General features: G+C 42.1%; 2 protein-coding genes across 3 annotated transcripts in view; both read left to right on the top strand.

Moving 5' to 3' along the window:
- The window catches only part of LOC106095467 (probable chitinase 10), a 44,491-nt gene that overhangs the window by 13,179 nt on the left and 11,272 nt on the right, over positions 1-20,040 (top strand). The window contains exons 9-14 of the mRNA XM_059369872.1: positions 14,273-14,306; positions 14,352-14,546; positions 14,610-14,853; positions 17,004-17,132; positions 18,715-18,950; positions 19,023-19,333. Of these exons, the coding sequence (XP_059225855.1) occupies positions 14,273-14,306; positions 14,352-14,546; positions 14,610-14,853; positions 17,004-17,132; positions 18,715-18,950; positions 19,023-19,333 (1,149 nt within the window). The remainder of the gene's footprint in view (positions 1-14,272; positions 14,307-14,351; positions 14,547-14,609; positions 14,854-17,003; positions 17,133-18,714; positions 18,951-19,022; positions 19,334-20,040) is intronic.
- On the top strand, positions 14,197-19,465 carry LOC106089504 (acidic mammalian chitinase). 2 transcript variants are annotated; one of them, XM_013255351.2, is made up of 5 exons: positions 14,197-14,302; positions 14,373-14,546; positions 14,610-14,853; positions 18,715-18,950; positions 19,023-19,465. In XM_013255351.2, exons 1-5 carry the CDS (start codon positions 14,212-14,214, stop codon positions 19,460-19,462), a joined length of 1,185 nt encoding a protein of 394 aa, XP_013110805.2. In that variant the 5' UTR covers positions 14,197-14,211; the 3' UTR covers positions 19,463-19,465. The 2 variants fall into 2 exon arrangements, with proteins under 2 accessions (XP_013110805.2, XP_013110812.2); XM_013255358.2 differs by having other exon boundaries at positions 14,197-14,306.

The following is a 20,040-nucleotide window of genomic DNA, read 5'->3' as shown; positions in this document are numbered from 1 at the left end:
ATTGTGTTCCGAACCGGACCATATCTTGATATCGCTCTAATAGCAGAGCAAATCTTTTCTTATATTCTTTTTTTGCCTATGAAAAGATGCCGGGAAAAGAACTCGACAAATGCGATCCATGGTGGAGGGTATATAAGATTTGGCCCGGCCGAAGTTAGCACGCTTTTACTTGTTTTAAATCTTTATAGGCAGAATAGTGTTCTCAGATCGGCAAGATCGACAAGATCGATCTGAGCTATTCACCGGAAGGAATGTTTTAGTGGTCTAAAAATAAGAACCCACACGCCATGCAGTTGAGGCATCTTTCAGAATTCTTTCATATCTATAGGACGAAAATACCATTACCTGAGGTAGCTGGCTTAAACATCCTCGAAGGGTAGTGGCCTAAAATGACGGCGAAAACCAGAAATGTTAAAGTTCTTGAACTATAGCAAGTATAAAGTGTTCAGTGCCTAAACTCTCCACCATGCACCACGTTTGTCAATTTCTTTGCATTGATTCTCTTGAAAGCTGTATGAGATGGACTGATATACCCCATTTATTGTACTTATCCCTAGCGACCTTTATCAATAAGAAGTATTTATGCAAGCTTTACTCATTCGAAATCTAGCGTGTTTTCGATTTAAGGTCTCTCGTTGTCAAGCAATACATTTAATAATGTAAATCCGACGTCAGTCATGAGGCAGCTTGAGTTTCTAGGCATGAATACTAACGTAAGAATGTTTATAAATAACTTAGTTACTAAAAGATGCATTACGACAGGCTTGGGATCTGTAGATCTCAAAATATGGGTCAGCTGTGGGAGGTATACAGTCTCCTATACTTTGGAATATTGCTATTCACAATATATTATTGTTAATGGAAGACAACGGAGTAAAAGTGGTTGAGTATGTTGATGACATGGCTGGTGCGTTTAGCGGAAAGTTTCCCAGCACTTTTAGAGATCTACCTTAGAATGATCTACGTGCTACAGCGAGGTAGGCTATCGATAGTGGTCAGGTCCTAAATCCATCCAAGATAGAAGTAGTTCTTTTCAGCAGGAGATTCATGTTGCCTACAGTAATGCCTGTATTTTTGAGAGGTTCCCCCAAGGTGGACCCTTTAGGTATGAAGAGTATGTAATAGATCTTCAACGCGGTCCGAAGTGGCAAATTAATGCTACCCGGGTATACTGTTGGTTTGCGAAATCCCTAACAATTCATCCCCTGAGTACGACAGTGCTGTGTAAATGTTGAATAAAAGGAAGCGCTGGTTGTTGTTGTAGCAACATTTTCTTGTGGAGGTGGAGATCCTCTTCAAGCTCTTGTAGGTGAGCAAGCTCGTCCCGGTCCAACGGACCGATCGCCGCGAGAACAGGGCCATTGGTTATTTAAAGGCGCCAATAGCTCGCCGTGTCATATAGAGAATCATACGCACTCAGAAATTGTGCAAGAGCCGGTGGCGCCCGTCCTCTCACTGAGACTCTCCGCTCGATACCGCTGATTGTCCGCGACTGCCGTTGCAGCTACTCCGTATGGAGTATTCCACTATCCGCAATCTATGAAAGCATTGACACACATCAATGTTCCAACCTGTGTGATGTTCACAGTGCTGGGAAAATGCTGGTTTATCACTCGGAGTAAAAAAGTAGACGGTAGGATGGATGGGAAGGTGGTGATGGATGGTTAAAGCGAAGGGACGAAGGATGGATGAGTGGTTAGTATACTGCATCGACATGGTCGGTGAGTTTAAGGTTGCTGTACAGTTGAATTATTCGTAGCTGATCGAGTGGGTGTAAGTGTAGAATTTCTGGTGGTTTGAATGTTTTCCACACGGTGTCGCTGCTATTCCATGCGAATCGCAGAATGTATACCGTGTGTGAATGTTTTCGGCGGCATTCCTCTTTTTGGCTCAGTCTTGTGCTGAGTAATTTTTGGTTATGCTACCTGATTTCTGAATGACGAGTTGCAACGGAGTGGTGCTTGCATCATCCCATCATGAGGATGCATCATGAGGCCCCAGTTGGGAGCAATGTGTTGGCTTTGGTTTACACTTGAAATCGCAAGAAGAGCATTTTAATGCTCGGTGTGTTGCCTAGGCAAATAAATCGGAAGAAGTTCTAGATAGTGCTTCGTTCCTAACCAAGGGGGGTACTTATGCTGGCTTTGGTCATTTATGGGGGCGTTGGTAAGAGCCGGAGTTAAGATACCTGCACAAAACACCACTATGACTTGTCTCCTTGAGAGAATGTTCCATTTAATAGAAGCACAAAATATCTGGGTGTTTTGATGGGCAGGCATCTGAACTTCAAATCCAACCTTTTGAAAAGGGCATGAAAGGCAAATCTTGCCCTATAAACCTGCAAGAGAGCTATTGGCAAAAGTTGGGGGTTTAAACTCCAGTTATCAGACTTTAAATGCTACATGGTTTTGTGGGTTGGTGGGCGTCGCTTCAAAAGTCGACCTACTTTTTTGATAAAAAGTAATGTGCCACTATTCCTGATAGAACTGATTGGAACTAAAATATCCCTGCTAAAGGTACATAGAATTACATACAACGGATGGTTCCAAACTAGATGACTAGATGTATTATGCAAAGATCTTCGCAATTAAAAAAGTCTTGGAGTGGCTAAGATGTAATGGCATAACGACGATTGGCATAAATATCTTCTCAGACAACCAGACAGTCATTAAATCCATGGAGAACGTACTTGGAATTAAATAACCGCCCTCGATTGTTGCAAATCTCTCAGCTGAATAGTTTAAAATTCACCTCTCTTGGTTGCCGGGCCACAGAGATATCCCAGGGAATTGTAGAGCTGACGATCTTACAAGACTAGAAACTATAGAGCGCTACAAAAGTTTAAAATGAAAAAAAAAAGTTTCAACTAAAACAAAAATGGTTTTGGATTTCAATGAAATTCTTTATTCCTGTGAAAGTACATTCGATACCATGGAACTCGATTTCTTTTGCCTGACCACCACGGGCACGCATGCAGAAGTCCAGACGTTAAACTCAATGTTCGGCTTTGTCGTCGATTTGGAAGTCACAGTCCTTAATTGACGCTCAGGGGCCGTGGACGCCTCCTGCATTCCTCTTTCGACTTTGTCTCCCTCTGCAGGACATTGTCTGGGGTCTCATTGTGGAAGGGCTGGCTTGGTCTTCTCAGAGTACTTGAAAGTGGGGAGTTCTTTTTCTTCTTCAGCATCTTAGCAGTGTTATACTCTTCGGGAGATGTGATTCTCTTTCCAGCTTCCATAGAAGTGTTTGAAATGTCAGCATCCCGCTCTTTTGATCGAATGCTGTGTATAATCCTCAGTCTCTTTCGTCGTGCCCCGGATTGCTTACTCGGTCTTCCTCGCTCACTACTGCCGACATACCGCTGGCCTCATCTCTCGATTCGTTTGCGATGACCGTTTCATCAACACTGCCGCTGTCTGATTCCGAATCGTAAATATCAAAAATTTTAACAAAAATGTGTGGCTTTAATTGAGAGAGGTATGTATTAACTTGAAACAAGTAAAAGCGTGCTAAGTTCGGCCGGGCCGAATCTTGTATACCCTCCACCATGGATCGCATTTGTCGAGTTCTTTTCGCGGCATCTCTTCTTAGGCAAAAAAAGGATATAAGAAAAGATTTGCTCTGCTATTAGAACGATATCAAGATATGGTTCGGTTTGGACCACAATTAAATTATATGTTGGAGATCTGTGTGAAATGTAAGCAAAAACGAATAAGAATTGCGCACTTTGGGTCAAGAAGTAAAATAGAGAGATCGATTTATATGAGAGCTGTATCGGGCTATAGACCGATTCAGACCATAATAAACACGTATGTTGATGGTCATGAGAGGATCCGTCGTACAAAATTTCAGGCAAATCGGATAATAATTACGACTTCTAGAGACTCAAGAAGTCAAGATCCCAGATCGGTTTATATGGCTGCTATATCAGTTGTAAGTCATAATAAAATACGTCATGCAAAATTTCAGCCAAATCGGATAAGAATTGCGCCCTCTAGAAGCTCAAGAAGTCAAGTCCCCAGATAGGTTTATATGACAGCTATGTATATTAGGTTATGAACCAATTTAGCTATACTTGGCACAGTTGTTGGATATCATAACATAATCGGATAAGAATTGCGCCCTCTAGTGGGTCAAGAAATCAAGATTCAAGATCGGTTTATATGGCAGCTATATCAGGTTATATACCGTTTTGAACCTAACTTAGCCCAGTTGTTGGAAGTCATAGCGAAACACGTCATGCAAAATTTCATTCCAATCGGATAAGAACTGCGCCCTCCAGAGGCTCAAGAAATCAAGACCCAAGATTAGTTCATATGACAGCTATAACAGGTTATGAACCGATTTGAATCATACTTAGCACAGTTGTGAAAGGTGATACCAAAACACCATGTGCAAAATTTCAGCCAAATCGGATAAGAATTGCGCCCTCTAGATGCTCAAGAAGTCAAGACCCATGTTGGGTTTATATGGGAGCTATATCAAAACATGGACCGATTTCGCCCATTTAAAATCCCAACCGATCTACACTAATAAGATATATTTGTGCAAAATTTCAAGCGTCTAGCTTTACTCCTTCGAAAGTTAGCGTGCTTTCGACAGACAGACGGAAGGACATGGCTAGATCGACTTAAAATGGCACAACGATCAAGAATATATATACTTTATGGGGTCTTAGACGCATATTTCGAGGTGTTACAAGTGCAATGACGAAGTTAGTATACCCCCTATCCTATGTTGGAAAGTATGATAACACAACAAAAATTAATAGTTTTTTCCACCAAATTTCCTTTATGCGAGATTTTGCACTTAAGCGTATTGCAGTTATGCGGTTTCGACTGTAATATTAAAATTTGGCACAAATGAATTTATTGGTCTAGAGAGAAAACATATTGCAATTTGGTGTATAGCATTGAAACACTTCTAACTTGTGATTTTCTTAAGAATGTGTATATATATTGGGTTGCCCAAAAAGTAATTGCGGATTTTTTAAAAGAAAGTAAATGCATTTTTAATAAAACTTAGAATGAACTTTAATCAAATACACTTTTTTTTACAGTTTTATTTCTAAAGGAAGCTAAAAGTAACAGCTGATAACTGACAGAAGAAGAATGCAATTACAGAGTCACAAGCTGTGAAAAAATTTGTCAACTTTTTGGGCAACCCAATATATGTTTATACGATTTAAATAATAATTTTTTCTTATAAACTATTTTCTTTTTTTTCTTTGCAGGTGTGTATTTCCTGTTAATTGCCATTTAGCGATTCGGTTTGTGCTATTGTAAGTATCAGTAGATTGAGTAGAAAACCAACCAGGCAGGAAGTTAGTGGATGAGCCACTAATGAAATATTTTGATTGACTTGTCTGAGTAGAAGCTTGGGATTTCTTCGAGCTAGGCGAACATGCAAACCCAGGCACCAAATAACGACCTGCAATAAAAGGATGATGTGGAAATGAATATCTGTAGATTCGCCACCATATTCAAAGTATCAATAATGATTATTAATTAAAAAATTCATAAGCAAAGTCACGAACTCTAACATGTTGTTGAAATTAAAGTGCATGCTATTGGAGTTATTTCGATAGTTAAGCAATCTCATGAAACAAATTCAACAAACAATTAGATCTCAGAGCATGCACTGGAAGAAATACTTCAAATTATTTCACTATGTCATTTAACGAGATAAAGTATTTCAACTGGATATCAAAGTTATGATTTTAGGCCAAAGATTTGCATTTCAGGATCACTACGCGATGTAAAGTTGGCCCTAGCCAAAATTTAGTATGTACAGGGTAGCCGACACAATTCCAACGAGCATATTTTTATACTTACCACCATTAGCGAAGCCAGCCTAGCCTTCTGGGGGGGCTTAAGCCCTTTGAACAACAATAATATTAGCAAATTTTATGGAAAACAATAAAAATTTTTAAATTCTGGAGGGGGGTTAACATTTTTTTGGGGGTGTTTAGCCCACCTCCCATATGCCTTTCTACGCTGATGCCTACCACACTACCACAACTCATCGAAATTTTATTTTCGACCCTACAAATACAATAATATATATATTTGGAGATTGCCGAAAAATTCCAAGATGATGTAACGATGTCCTTGTGTCTGTCCGTCTGTCTGATGTAATCACACCCTAAAAAAAGTTTTGAGCTTAAATTTGGCACAGATTTTTACCATACGCAGGTTAAGTTTTCAAACGGGCCAAATTGGACTATATTTGCATATAGCTCCCATATACACCGATCTGCCGATATAGGATGTTAAGCCCACAACCGGCACATTTCTTATCCGATTTCTCTAAAATTTAAAACAGAAAGATATGTTAAAACTCCCAGCATCTGACCTGAATATGAGCTTGATCGGACCATATTTAGATATATGGTAGTTGCCATATGAATGGATTTGCCGATATAGGGTCTTAAGCCCATAAAAGCCGCATATATTGGGTTGCCCAAAAAGTAATTGCGGATTTTTTAAAAGAAAGTAAATGCATTTTTAATAAAACTTAGAATGAACTTTAATCAAATATATTGGGTTGCCCAAAAAGTAATTGCGGATTTTTCATATACTCGGCGTTGACAAATTTTTTCACAGCTTGTGACTCTGTAATTGCATTCTTTCTTCTGTCAGTTATCAGCTGTTACTTTTAGCTTGCTTTAGAAAAAAAGTGTAAAAAAGTATATTTGATTAAAGTTCATTCTAAGTTTTATTAAAAATGCATTTACTTTCTTTTAAAAAATCCGCAATTCCTTTTTGGGCAACCCAATACTTTTTTACACCTTTTTTCTAAAGCATGCTAAAAGTAACAGCTGATAACTGACGGAAGAAAGAATGCAATTACAGAGTCTCAAGCTGTGAAAAAATTTGTCAACGCCGACTATAGAAAAATCCGCAATTACTTTTTGGGCAACCCAATATTATCTGATTTCGCTGAATTTTCAGAATGTGAGTTGTTTTAACACTCCCGCCATCCTTCAAAAATAATGTTCAGATCGGACTTAGACATAGCTGCCATATAAATCAATCTGCCCATATAGGATCTTCAGTCTATAAAAGCTTAATTTATTACCCGATTTCGCTAAAATTTAGAACAGTGAGTTGATCTAGGCCTCAAGTTGTTCGAAACGGGGATGGCCCACATCGGACCATATTTCGATATATATATGTATAGCTGCTATATGGATCAATCTGCCGATATAGGGTCTACAGCACGTAAAAGGCGCTTTTATTATCGAATTTCACTACAAAATGTGAAACAGTGAGTTGTATGAAGCCTCCCGACATCCGACCCTGGTTTGCCGAGGGAGGTCGATTTCTTCAAGTGCAATGGGTAGCGGTCGTTCTCCAAGGACTACATTCACCCGGTAGCCAATTAACGCGTCTGCTACCGTGTCTGCGTGAATGTTGTTCAGACCCGCTTGATATGCCGCTTGATCTAGAGGTTCTCTCTTGTAGCGCTGGACCTCACGCTCTAGATCGTGTAGATCAACCTTAAGGCTTCTGGGCGGTGGGTATCTATCCACAAGATGATGATTTGGATGATTTCTGCGATAACAGCCCAAAAGGTATTGCTTAGACAGCATTTAGTTATGTCTTCGCACTGGTAGGATCTTTGTCTCCTGATGGAGGTGGTCCACATGAGAACTAAGGAGGCAGCCCGTCGCAGTTCGGAGGGCGGCATTCTGACAGATCTGAATGTTATTCCACTGCGTGTCACAAAGTTGACGTGACCACACTGGCGCTGCATAACTTACCACAGACCGGCCAATTGCTTTGTACGTGGTCAACAAGGTTTCTTTGTCTGCACCCCAAGTGCTGCCAGCGGGTGACTTGAGGACCTTGTTTCTACTTTTGACTTTATTGCAGATTGCTGTGGCATGTGGGGAGAAAGTGTAGTAGCTGTCAAATGTGACGCCAAGTATTTTGGGACACTTGATGGTCGGAATCATTTCTCCATCGACCATCACAGACAGCTCAGAATTCACCTCACGCGTATTTGTAGTGAACAGTGTGGCTGAAGATTTGGTGGCGGATATCTTCAGATTTCTTGCAGCGAAATATGAGGCAAGCTCGTTGAGGTAGACGTTCAACCTATCGCAGATGTCATCAATGGGTGGGGGGCCTGATGCCATGATCGTACAGTCGTCCGCATATGATACGATCTCTATGCCGTCTGGAGGAGGTGGGATGGAGGATAGGTAGAGGTTAAACAGAGCCGGAGATATCACCCCACCTTGGGGAACTCCCTGTTTCACTCTACGGTGTTTTGACTTCTTATCCCTAAATTCCACAAATGACTGGCGGCCACACAGATAATTCGCGACCCAACGTTTCAGGCCTGGCTGGAGGGACGTGTTGGCGATGTCCTCAAATAATTTGGCATGGCTGTCGAATGCCTTCGATAGGTCCAGTGCCACGAGGACCGTCCTATCACATGGCCTGGGTTGATTGAAGCCACGGCAAATGTGTGTGGTGATGGCATGCAAAGCTGTTGTTGTGCTGTGCAGTCTCCGAAATCCGTGTTGATGCTCGGCGAATGGAAATTCTCCTACGAGGCTCGGGAGGAGTAATGCCTCAAGCGTCTTAGCCACTGGTGAGAGAAGGGAGATCGGTCTGTACGACTCCCCCAAACTCGGGTCTTTACCAGGCTTCAGTAGCGGGATCACTCTGCCCATTTTCCAGACATCGGGAACTATAAGAGTGTTCAATGACAGGCTAAGGACAGTGGTAAGGTACTCAACTCCAGGTAAATCCAGATTCTTCAGCATCAATGTAGAGATTCCGTCGGGGCCCAACGCCTTGGAAGGTTTGGCGCCACGGATGACATTCGTAACTTCGCCCACGGTAAATTGTGGTGGCTGTTCATCGGCTCGGAGACCACGAATACGGCGAATGGCTCTCCTCCTTGCCCTGTCTCTCTCGGGATGCACAATAAATTGACGGTTGAACAACCTGGCGCATCTCTTCGGATCAGTCACGGTTAACTCGCCAAAAGTGACTGAGGTCCTGTCGTCCCGTCTACCGGGGTTCGAGAGAGACTTAACAGTGGCCCACAATTTGCCTGCACCGGTGCCTAAGTTACATTGCTCCAAGTGTTCCAGCCACAAATTCCGCTTATGTTCGTTGACTACCCTGTTTATTTCCAGATTCAGCTCGCTGATTCTGGGGTTAGCGGGGTCCATAGCACGAATCCCATCACGCTCGTCTGCGAGTACCACTGCTTGCGCCGGGAAATTGGGTCGCACTTGCGGTATTCGACCGGCTGGTATAAAGCGAGCGGCTGCTGCGTTGATGATGTCTCGGAATTTCCTCTCGGCCACAAGCACATCAGAGGGGGGTGGCAGTTCATTGAAGCGGCGATTGGTATACTCTCTGAAGCCAGTCTAATTGGCCTTCTTGTAATTGATGAACGTCCGGCGCTCAGAGGTTATGAAGTCGGGTGGTCGGTCGATGGTGAGGATTATGGGGAGGTGGTCTGACCCCAAAGAGATGACGGCTTGCCAGGATACGTCACTCAGCAGATCAGGGGATGCGATTGAGATGTCTGGCGAGCTGCTGCACCTCCTCGTAATCCTAGTGGGGGCATCCTCATTCACCGTGCAAAACGTGGAGCTATCTATCTGCTCCGCCAAAGCTATGCCACGCTGGTCGTTACCTAGGGGAGAATGCCATGACGAGTGATGTGCATTAAAATCCCCCAGAACCAGACGACTATGGCCAGATAGCAACCCACTTATGTCGGGGCTGTAGGCCTGGCCATTAATCGGGACACAGCTACCAACCGGCGGTATATACACGTTGTATATCTCTATCTCGGCAGTACCAGACCTGACTGCTACCCCCATACATTCCATGTCACTAGCGTCAAGCGCAGGCGAGATAGGTCTATACTGCACGGAATGGTGTATAACGAAGGCCAATCCCCCACCTTCATTCCTTGAGCGATCCTTACGTAGCACATTGTAGCCGTGACAACTGTGCAGGCTGCAGGTGTTAGTCAGCTTTGTCTCCTGGATCGCTGCGACCGATATGCTCTTCCGACTCATAAAATCTACAATCTCATCAATCTTGCCTCGCAGTCCATTGCAGTTTAACTGCAAGAACGATACATTTCCCGACACTGGCCTGGCAATGGCTGTCTGCATAAATTGCCGTACGGGAGAGGTCGGGGGGGTCACATAGTCCGACGACGAGGACGCCGAAGGCGACGACAGCGACGCTTGTGACCCACTACTGGCTATGTTCGCACAGCACCTAGCGACATAGCCAGTATGACTATACTCCCGCAGCGAAGTTAGGCCAGAGCAAGAACGGAAATGTACCCACTCCAAGCACCGGTTACACCTCACCGACACTGACCGATGATGAAGGCGGTTCTGGAAAACGGAACAGAACCAGGGTCCGGGGTTCTTTTCAATCCCGGAACGGACCAGAAGCATACGGAGAAGGCACTCCGGGATGTGCATCTCCCATGACGAAAAAAGACGAACACGTACACTGAGGCGGCAGCCCTTGCCGATGAAGATTCCATCGGGTCAATCCGGTGCGTACAACCGGCTGCCATGGGCTTGCCGATTTCGCTGTCATTTGGTACAGCGAGTTTTATTAGGACCGTCGATATCCGACCCGAATATGGTCTATATCGGGCCATATTTGGATATATGTAGCTGCCACTTAGACCGATCGGCCTATTAAGGGTCTTAAGGCCATTAAAACTGAATTAAGTGTCCGATTTCGCTGAAATTTGGAACAAAGGATTATACTAATGCTTCCGACATTTGACCCGAATATTGTCTATATCGTGCCATATTTACATGTTGCTGCCATATAGACCGATCCGGCCTATTAAGGGTCTTAAGCCCATAACAGGCGCAGTTATTACCCGATTTGGCTAAAACTCGGAACAGTGAGTTATGCTAGAGCCCACGATATACGAGCAGAATATGACCTACATCGGACCATATTTAAATATATCTTCCATATGGACCAATGTTCTGATTAGTGAGTAGTACTAGAGCTTCCGATATCCAAACCGAATATGGTCCATATCGGACCATATTTACATATAGCAGTCATCATAAGCGTAGAAAGAGTGCTTAGCCCATCCCCAAAAATTTGACTGCAACTCGGAACAATGAATTGCAGCAAGATACCCGGTATTCGAACTAATAATCGTCGAGTTCGGACCATATTTGGATATAGCTGCCATATAGACAGGATCTACGGATTCTGGGACTTTCACACGATTTCTCTGCAATTTCGAAAAGTGACCTAGACAAGGCCACTCGATATCCGAACCGAGTATGGTCCCCATCAGACCACATTTGAATATAGCTGCCATAGAGATCGATCTGCCGATTTAGGGTCTTAAGTGCCTAAAAGCGCATTTATAAGCCAATTTCACTAAAATTTGGAGCCGTCAGTTAGGTTGGGCCGCTCCCATATAAACCGATTCCTTGAGACCCTAGAAGCTTTAATTTTCATCCGATTTGGCTGAAATTTGGCAGAAGGTCTTTTGTTATGGCTTCCAACATATGTGTCAAGTGCGCTCCGAATCAGTCTACAAACTGATATAGACCCCGTATACACCGATATCTGGTTTTGACATCTTGAGCCCCTGGTTTAGCTAATTTGATGTAAAGACTTCTGTTATGACTTCCAACATCCGTGCCAAGTGTGCTCCTAATCGGTCTACAAATTGATATAGCCTCCATATAAATCGATCCTCGGATTTGACTTCTTGATCCCCTCGAAGCCTTAGCTTTCACCCAATTTGGTTAAAATTTGGTGCATGAAGTGCACTTATACTCTTCCACTCTCAAGCCAAATTCCAACCAGACAGGCTTATAAATATGTATAGACCTCAAATATACCGATCTGCGCATTTGACTACTAGCGGCCTTAGTTTTTGCCCGATTTGGCTAAAATTTGATAGTTGATACTTGTGTCCCCCAATACTCACAACAAAACCCACACCGCTTAGTTCGTAAACAGATATAGGCCTCTTAACAACCGATCTTGAGACCATAAAAGTCTCAGTAAATACCCGAATTGTTTGTTGCAATACAATTAAAATACAAACTGAGTTTGATTAGGTAAGGTAAGAGTGCATGTCCCTTACAGACTCACTTAGACAATTATAAGTCCAATGTGATACTACAAGCGACAGGCCAAGCTTCTGTTTGGAATCGAACTAGCGACCCCCGCTCTGGCAATCCATGCATGCTACTGGGGCGCATTAACTGAGTTAACAATGGTACATAGCACGCTTTCACTTGTTTTTACTTCATATGGCCTCTAAACAACCTGTGCCAACAGGTTTTTGCACCAAACGATCTATGTAGCCTTCTCATAAAATTCATCCAAAAAAATGTCGATTTGGAAAACTTCTTTGCCCGAAATGGATATTTTTGTGAAAAAATTCGGGTAGTATTTATTTTTTGTGTTTTAAGGACACTTTTATCTGCAAAATTTAAAAAAGAGTTATTCAGATATCTTTATTCGTTTTTTTTCTTCTATAAATTTTTCAATTTGAATTTTCATTATCAGAAAATTCCTATTTTTCCTTATTTTTGCTTTTACACATTCATGACCCAAACATTTTGTCCAGGAAAGAGGAAAAATTAAAATTTTTTTGATAACACCTGCCATGGCGTTTGGCAACTCACACAAACACTTTGTCCACATTGAGGTGTTTGAGTTCGCCAACAATAGTAAAGGAAATGCAAATTTGCCTATGATCCCTTTCATTTAAGAACAGGGGCAAACTTCTTACATATCATTGAATGCTGTTCGATTCAAGTAAAAGCTCAATGGTAAGACAGCTTATTTTTTATAGCCGAGTCCAAACGGCGTGCCGCAGTGCGATACCTCTTTGGGGAGAAGTTTTTACATGGCATAGTGCCTTACAAATGTCGCCACCATTAGGAGGGGATAACCTCCGCAGAAATTGTTTTCAATCAATCACACTACGACCCAATCACTCTGAACTCCACCACGAATAACTTTCGGATAACTGAGACGACACTTGAGGTCGAGTGCGAGGCATTGTTGCTTGGGGAACGGTATTGGATTAACGGAACTCTGGTTTTGCCACGGATGGATCAAAGCTAGAGGACAGAGCGGGCCTGGGGTTTACATTGAGAACCCAGGAACTGAAACCTGTTTCCGACTGCCTGACCATAATACGGTACGGAGATTCGGGCGATTACGGTACGCGTGAGATTAACTCGAGGACGTCGAGAGTGAACATCTTTACGGACAGTAAACTGGCCGTCACAGCAATAACAACCAAGACGGTAAGGTCATGAACAGTCTTGGAATATAAGAAGGAGATTAATGCCTTCTCTGAGAATGGCACGACCCGCTTCGGTTGGGTACCGAGCCATAGCGGAGTAAGGGGGAACGAAAGATCAAATAATAAACATGGTTTAACAGAAACCTTTCGGGACGACGCAGTCCGTGTTAAGGGCGTGGGAATATAACATTGTGGAAAAGCGAAAAGGTCGGTAAGACGACGTAAATCTTTTTGGGACTTCCAGATCATGAGAAGACGAGGCTGTTACGGAAAGAAAGTAAGAAGAAAGTCAGAATAGCTTCGGTTTCATAACGGGACACTTAGGACATCGAGCCCACTTATGCAAAGTAGGTGCGTCAGCATGTGTAGGGCATGCGGGGAAGATGATGAGATGTTGGACCATTTCGTATGTTATTGGCGGGTTTTCGCGGATAACAGTCACCGGCACTTGGGTGAGGACACAAAACCGGTGATGAACCGGCTAAGAGGCTTGATAAAGAAAACATTTAGGGATTTTGTTATGATTTTGTTTTGTTCGATTTTCTTTTTCGAGGTTACTTTTTGGAATTCAGAGCGTACAACAAGCCAATGACTGTCTTGGGTATATGTACATAGTGGTATGGGGGGATTTATATTCCCACCCTTATTCAACCTTACCTTACCTCACTTCATTTCTAGTTGGACTGATATATCACTGTTGAATTGGTAACACTTCGTATCAGCTAACCTGTAGCATAAAGTATACCTTATGCTTGCTACAGATGCTGTTATGGCATCGCTATATCACATCAAGAGCATGCAATGAATGCTTATACGATTTTCAAGAATTTTTCGAGTGTCTCTTCACATTGTCAAATGAAACCATAAAATGCAGAATACCCCTTGAAACGAGCAAGCAATTCAATGCAGAGCATCGTTTGGAAAAGTAGCAATTTAAAATATGAAACTATACTTGTATGCACAGTTAATGGCTCTATTTATGAGTTTGTTAAAGGCAGGTAAAAAATTATTTTTTAAATCATTTTTTTTTTAATATTTTTAAGAAAAATTTTGTGTCGCCCTAGATAAGAAAATCCATTGTCGCTACAGTGCCCAGGCGTATTATCGCAAATTTCCGTATAAATTTGAACCGGAGAATATTGATCCCAACTTATGCTCATATTTGGGTTTTGGCACCTTTGGCATAGAGGATACTGGGGCAATTAAGATAGACCATTATTTTATGGACCAGCAATTGGGTATGATTGGAGTAACTTTAGCGTTATCAAATGTTTGAAACTTCATTTAATTTCTTTGGCTAGGTTTGATAAAAAACACTATAGCCTTGAAACAGAAAAATCCAGCCTTGAAAGTTTTAGCTGTTGTAAGAGGCAGTTTCGATGAGTTTGACATTCAAAAACGTCAGAACTTTATCGATACATCGGTACATTTTATGGAGCAAAATGGTTTTGATGGTCTAGACTTGAATTTCTTATACCCCAGAGAAGTGAACTTGGGTGATCATCGAAATGTCTATGAAACGTTGTTGCAGGAATTGCATGTGGCGTAAGTTTATGGTTCAAAAGCTGATGAACATTAAAATCAGTTCATATGTTTAGTGAAGGTAATGTCTATAGAAGACAATCTGCACTTGTAAAGGTTAGGTTAGGGTGGCCAGATCCACTTACACAATTTTAGTCCATTGTGATTCCACAGTAGCCACAGACCAGACCTCTGGTGGTAATTGAAATTACGGCCTCCCACTGGTAATTGGAGCACGCTACCTAGACGACTTTTCTCTTGGACACAAATTTACCAAAAAACTCCCCAACAAAACAATTGGAGTCGAAAAAGGGTTGTCACTTTTTTACATTCGTCACGAATGTTGTTTCTGTGTCAAGAATCCTTTGGACGATTAAAGGTGTCAACTTTTTTAAATCGCCAGGCTGTGTACATTTTAAACTACAAGCCGTGTTCGATACAGTGGCTTGCTAGCTTAGGATACCAGCAGCATGGGGGAAGACCAAGGACATTTTGGTTTTCAAAGTAAAAAAACTGTACCACGCGAAAGAATACTTTCTCATACTTTATGTCGCTGGGTAAATATTCCTGAGAATTGCCTGTCTCGAGAATACCACGATTATATCATGTGCAAGTCTACTGAAATTGCTAGTCCTTCAGACTACATGACCCTCGCTGTCATGGAATTTCTAAAAGGGTAGATCAATTTTTTAATCGACAAAGGTTTTCCATAATCGAAAATTGCGACAAATTCTAGGAATAATTGCCCAAGAAGTGTGTTTAAAAGCAAAATCGAAATTATGCATTAAGTCCGTCCGTCGGTTGGGATTGGGTTGGGACCTTCACCTTCACCTTTACCTTTACCTTTACCTTTTACCTTTACCTTTACCTTTACCTTTATCTTTACCTTTACCTTTACCTTTACCTTTACCTTTACCTTTACCTTTACCTTTACCTTTACCTTTACCTTTACCTTCACCTTTACCTTTACCTTTACCTTTACCTTTACCTTTACCTTTACCTTTACCTTTACCTTTACCTTTACCTTTACCTTTACCTTTACCTTTACCTTTACCTTTACCTTTACCTTTACCTTTACCTTTACCTTTACCTTTACCTTTACCTTTACCTTTACCTTTACCTTTACCTTTACCTTTACCTTTACCTTTACCTTTACCTTTACCTTTACCTTTACCTTTACCTTTACCTTTACCTTTACCTTTACCTTTACCTTTACCTTTACCTTTACCTTTACCTTTACCTTTACCTTTACCTTTACCTTTACCTTTACCTTTACCTTTACCTTTACCTTTACCTTTACCTTTACCTTTACCTTTACCTTTACCTTTACCTTTACCTTTACCTTTACCTTTACCTTTACCTTTACCTTTACCTTTACCTTTACCTTTACCTTTACCTTTACCTTTACCTTTACCTTTACCTTTACCTTTGCCTTTACCTTTACCTTTACCTTTACCTTTACCTTTACCTTTACCTTTACCTTTACCTTTACCTTTACCTTTACCTTTACCTTTACCTTTACATTTACCTTTACCTTTACCTTTACCTTTACCTTTACCTTTACCTTTACCTTTACTTTTACCTTTACCTTTACCTTTACCTTCAGTACAATAAAAGTGTTCCCATAGTTCTGAGAATGCCAGGCTACTGACATTGGATGGGCTGTATGTCGTTTTCTCTGGACTATACCGCCCATTTTCCCAAGACTTTATGGTGGTAAGATTTTTAGCACGGCATTCAGCGCTTTTCTCGATGCACTCATCTTTGCTCCAGAGGCACTCTGTACTTTCTTGGTCATCCATTAGAGGGGTAGCTGTCCAGAGAAATATGTTACACCAGACATCCCGAGGGGAATCGGCCGAACCTAAGCCCACAATTCCTTTCTATCGAGTTGTGCCAGGAGTAGATCGCATTCAGTCCCCTTATGATCCTTTCCTTGACTCTTTTCTGGGACTCGACCAAGCAATTCGTTGCATCTCCGAACCATTATCGGCCTCAAATGATCCGGCAGTAGGGTCTTAAGCGTCGCTGAAGAAAGACCGATCACGCAACTGCTGAAGTCAACTCTAGAGCCTACAGCATCGCGAATAAATCCTCCTGAATGACACTGCATTCGTATTGAAGCCTTTATGGCTCACTAATTTCAAGGAATTTAATGTATATACCTGCACCAGAACTCCCAATCAGTTTAGACAAAATTTTCTGGAAAAGTCGAGTTACCGTCAGCTTAGGGAAAACAACGTCCAGCCCGTCAAAAAGAAAGGCATTGCCAGCCTTAAGCATAGCAGTAGAATATCCAAAGTGTGAGGAACTTCAGAATTCTTACTCCTTAGTTGAAGGGCGATCTTCAAAGCATCAATCTTGGCATTCAGCGCTTCTCTCGAAGTACTCCTCTTTCCTCCATGGCACCCTGTATAATCTTGTTCATCCTACTGATGCCCGAAGAGACATCCATAATGAGCCTCTGCCGCACTTAGATCACAATTCGTTCTTTTGGAGCTGCAGGAGTCCGCAAAGTCCTCTTCCTGAAAGCTTTTTTTTCCTTCTCAAAGCCTATATAACCCCTTTTTTCCAGGGAACGCAATCTCCCCCATACAGTTTAGACCTATCCGTGAATTAAAAAAGTTCTTGGGACAGGTGGGGTACGCCAGCCCGGACACATCATTTTGAGAAATCGTTTCCAGCCCGTATCGAAGCCATATAACCCCTTTTTGCCTGGGAACCCAATCCCCCTCTTTCAGTAAAACCTATCTGTGGTTTCTGGGAATGGCGGGATACTCCCAGCGATGATTCCTTTCCGGGAAATCAGTTACAGTCCGTATAAAAAGGATTTACTCCCGCAAAGCGGCATCACCAGCCTCCTGCATAGCACAAGATTGTCCATGCTTTGAGAATCGCCATGTTCATGACTCCTTCAGTCTGAAGGCGATCTTCATTGCCGTTCACCCAACTTAAGGTGCTAAAGCATACAATCAATTATGCCTTTCAGCGCGTCTCTCGTGGCACTCCTCCAGGAATCAATTTTGTCTTAGTACCCTGTATCTTCTCTTCTCCCTCCTTGCCTTTCTCCTAGCACTACTCTTTGCTCCAGGGTTCAAAATTGCTACGGTACCACATATCTTCTCCCTTCTGCAGAGAGACAACTGCTCAGAGCTCGATACCATGGGTGAAAATCGGCTAAACCACCGCCGTAAACATCCAATGCAACGTCCCGGGCTCTCAACTCCTACCTACCGTGTTGCGACAGGAACAATGCTCACTCAGACTCTTCTTCTGGACGTTTCTCCTCCACTTCAGTTTCCTGTTACTTGGTATCCAGAATAGGTGCCCTGAAAACGCACAACTTCCGGCATTTTTAGAAGCATTCTTCAGAAAGCTCTACGTACGACAACGAGGCGAACTCAGAAAGTGGTCTAGGTGTACATCTGTCTAAAACAGAAATTATTCTTTTCAGCAGGAGATACAAGGCACCCACGATGGCACCAGTTTCCGTGGGAGGAGAGAGGTATTAATAGACTGGAAAATGAACTCCAAATGCAGCATTTTGGATAGGGCGAAAAGCGACATTAAGCAGTCGAACTTATTGCACTGACTGTATTCAGCAGTTTTCAGACTCATTATCCTATACGGTGTTGTGATCAGGTGGACAACCCATCAAAAATCCTCTTATTGTTGAATGCATGGCCGAATCCGGATTGGCTTGTCTCTATATCACAGCTGGTCTGAGGACAGAAAAGCTGGGCCACAATGCGCAGTGCCTACGAACATTACGTTCTAGAGCCGATTAGGAGATTTGGATACTTGACCCCATTTTAATTATGAGATTTGTATTTTTAGTTTACCCCATGATGATATTTACACTCAAGTTTTTTTTATTGTATTTAGATTAAGTGTCCGTAATTTAGAGTTTGGTATAACCGTGAGTGGTCTTGTGGAATATCCTCGAGCATTTGTCCCCCATATTTCCGCATATGTTATTTTCATTAACATTATGGCATATGGATATGGCAGCGAGTCAGTATTAGACTATGATGCTCCTTTGCAATCATCGAATGGTATGGTCGGTGGTGCCGATGGTATATTTGATGTTGAATCTTGCATCAGCTATTGGTTGAAGCTTGGTATGTTAACAAATATGAAGTTCGAGAAAGATACTTTCTTTATGCCATGATGTTCCCTTTCTCTTTCTTTAGGTGCTCCAGCCTACAAATTGAACTTGGGTTTAAGTATTCGCGGTATGGCCTACCTAACGTATGTCACACCCAAAGAGCTTCGAAAACCAGGTAAACTTGTCAAGGTATTGCTGTACAATGAAATCTGTGCAATTAGAAAGAATTTCGAAGAGGCATTCGACAGTGTTCAAGGTGTACCATACATGAGAAATGTAACACATTGGATTTCGTATGAGAATGCCCAAAGCCTGGATTTGAAGCTGAATTTAGTCACTCAGTACGATTTAAATGGCATTATGATAAGAGACATAGGCGATGATGATTTCCATGGCGTTTGTGGTGAACGTTATCATCTGTTGCAATTCGCCAGGCGAAAAATTCTAGGCAAATACGAGACCATCAATGGAATATCCTGTCCTAAGGGAAAAACATTTGAAAATCGCTGTTACAGAGAATTTTAGAAATAGGCAATCACAGATTTTTTGTAGCTAACAAAAATTTTGATATCAAAGATGTAATATGTGTTAATAAAAATTATTTTTCTCGATTCAAGGTTTAAGGTTCGGTTTGAGGGATCCATTGTCGAAGTCCTCAAATTATTATGTATGGAACTCGATTTGTTTTGCATAGCCATCGCGGGCCCCCTTTTGGAAATACAGACGTTGAAACCAATTTTCAAGCTAAATCGGCCGATTTAGCTGCAATTTCCATATTCCTGCGAAGTTCTTCAAGCGTCGCTGGCTTGTTGGCATAGACCATAGACTTGACACAGCCTCACAGGAAAAGTATATTGGCGTCAAATCGCACGACCGAGGCGACCAATTGACTTGACCATTTCGGAAGATAACACCTTCTTCAAACTTGGTATCCAATAAATTGATTGTGGCATTCGCTGTGTGGCTTGTGGCGCCGTCCTGTCGGAACCACATGTCCTCCAAGCCCAATTGGGGCCAAAAATATTCTGTTATCATTGAACGTTAGCGATTTCCATTCACAGCAATGTGCCGCTCTTAATCAGCACAGAAGAAGTACGGCCCAA

The sequence above is a fragment of the Stomoxys calcitrans genome, chromosome 5 (assembly GCF_963082655.1).
Source record: "Stomoxys calcitrans chromosome 5, idStoCalc2.1, whole genome shotgun sequence".
Lineage (NCBI taxonomy): Eukaryota > Metazoa > Arthropoda > Insecta > Diptera > Muscidae > Stomoxys > Stomoxys calcitrans.
This window is presented reverse-complemented; position numbering and strand designations above follow the sequence as displayed.

Coding starts and splice junctions, on each gene's coding strand:
- LOC106089504 (XM_013255351.2), top strand. CDS start 14,212: ATGCAGAGCATCGTTTGGAAAAGTAGCAATTTAAAATATGAAACTATA. Junction 14,303..14,372: donor TATTTATGAGTTTGTTAAAG/GCAGGTAAAAAA, acceptor GTGTCGCCCTAG/ATAAGAAAATCCATTGTCGC. Junction 14,854..18,714: donor TTGCAGGAATTGCATGTGGC/GTAAGTTTATGG, acceptor TATTGTATTTAG/ATTAAGTGTCCGTAATTTAG.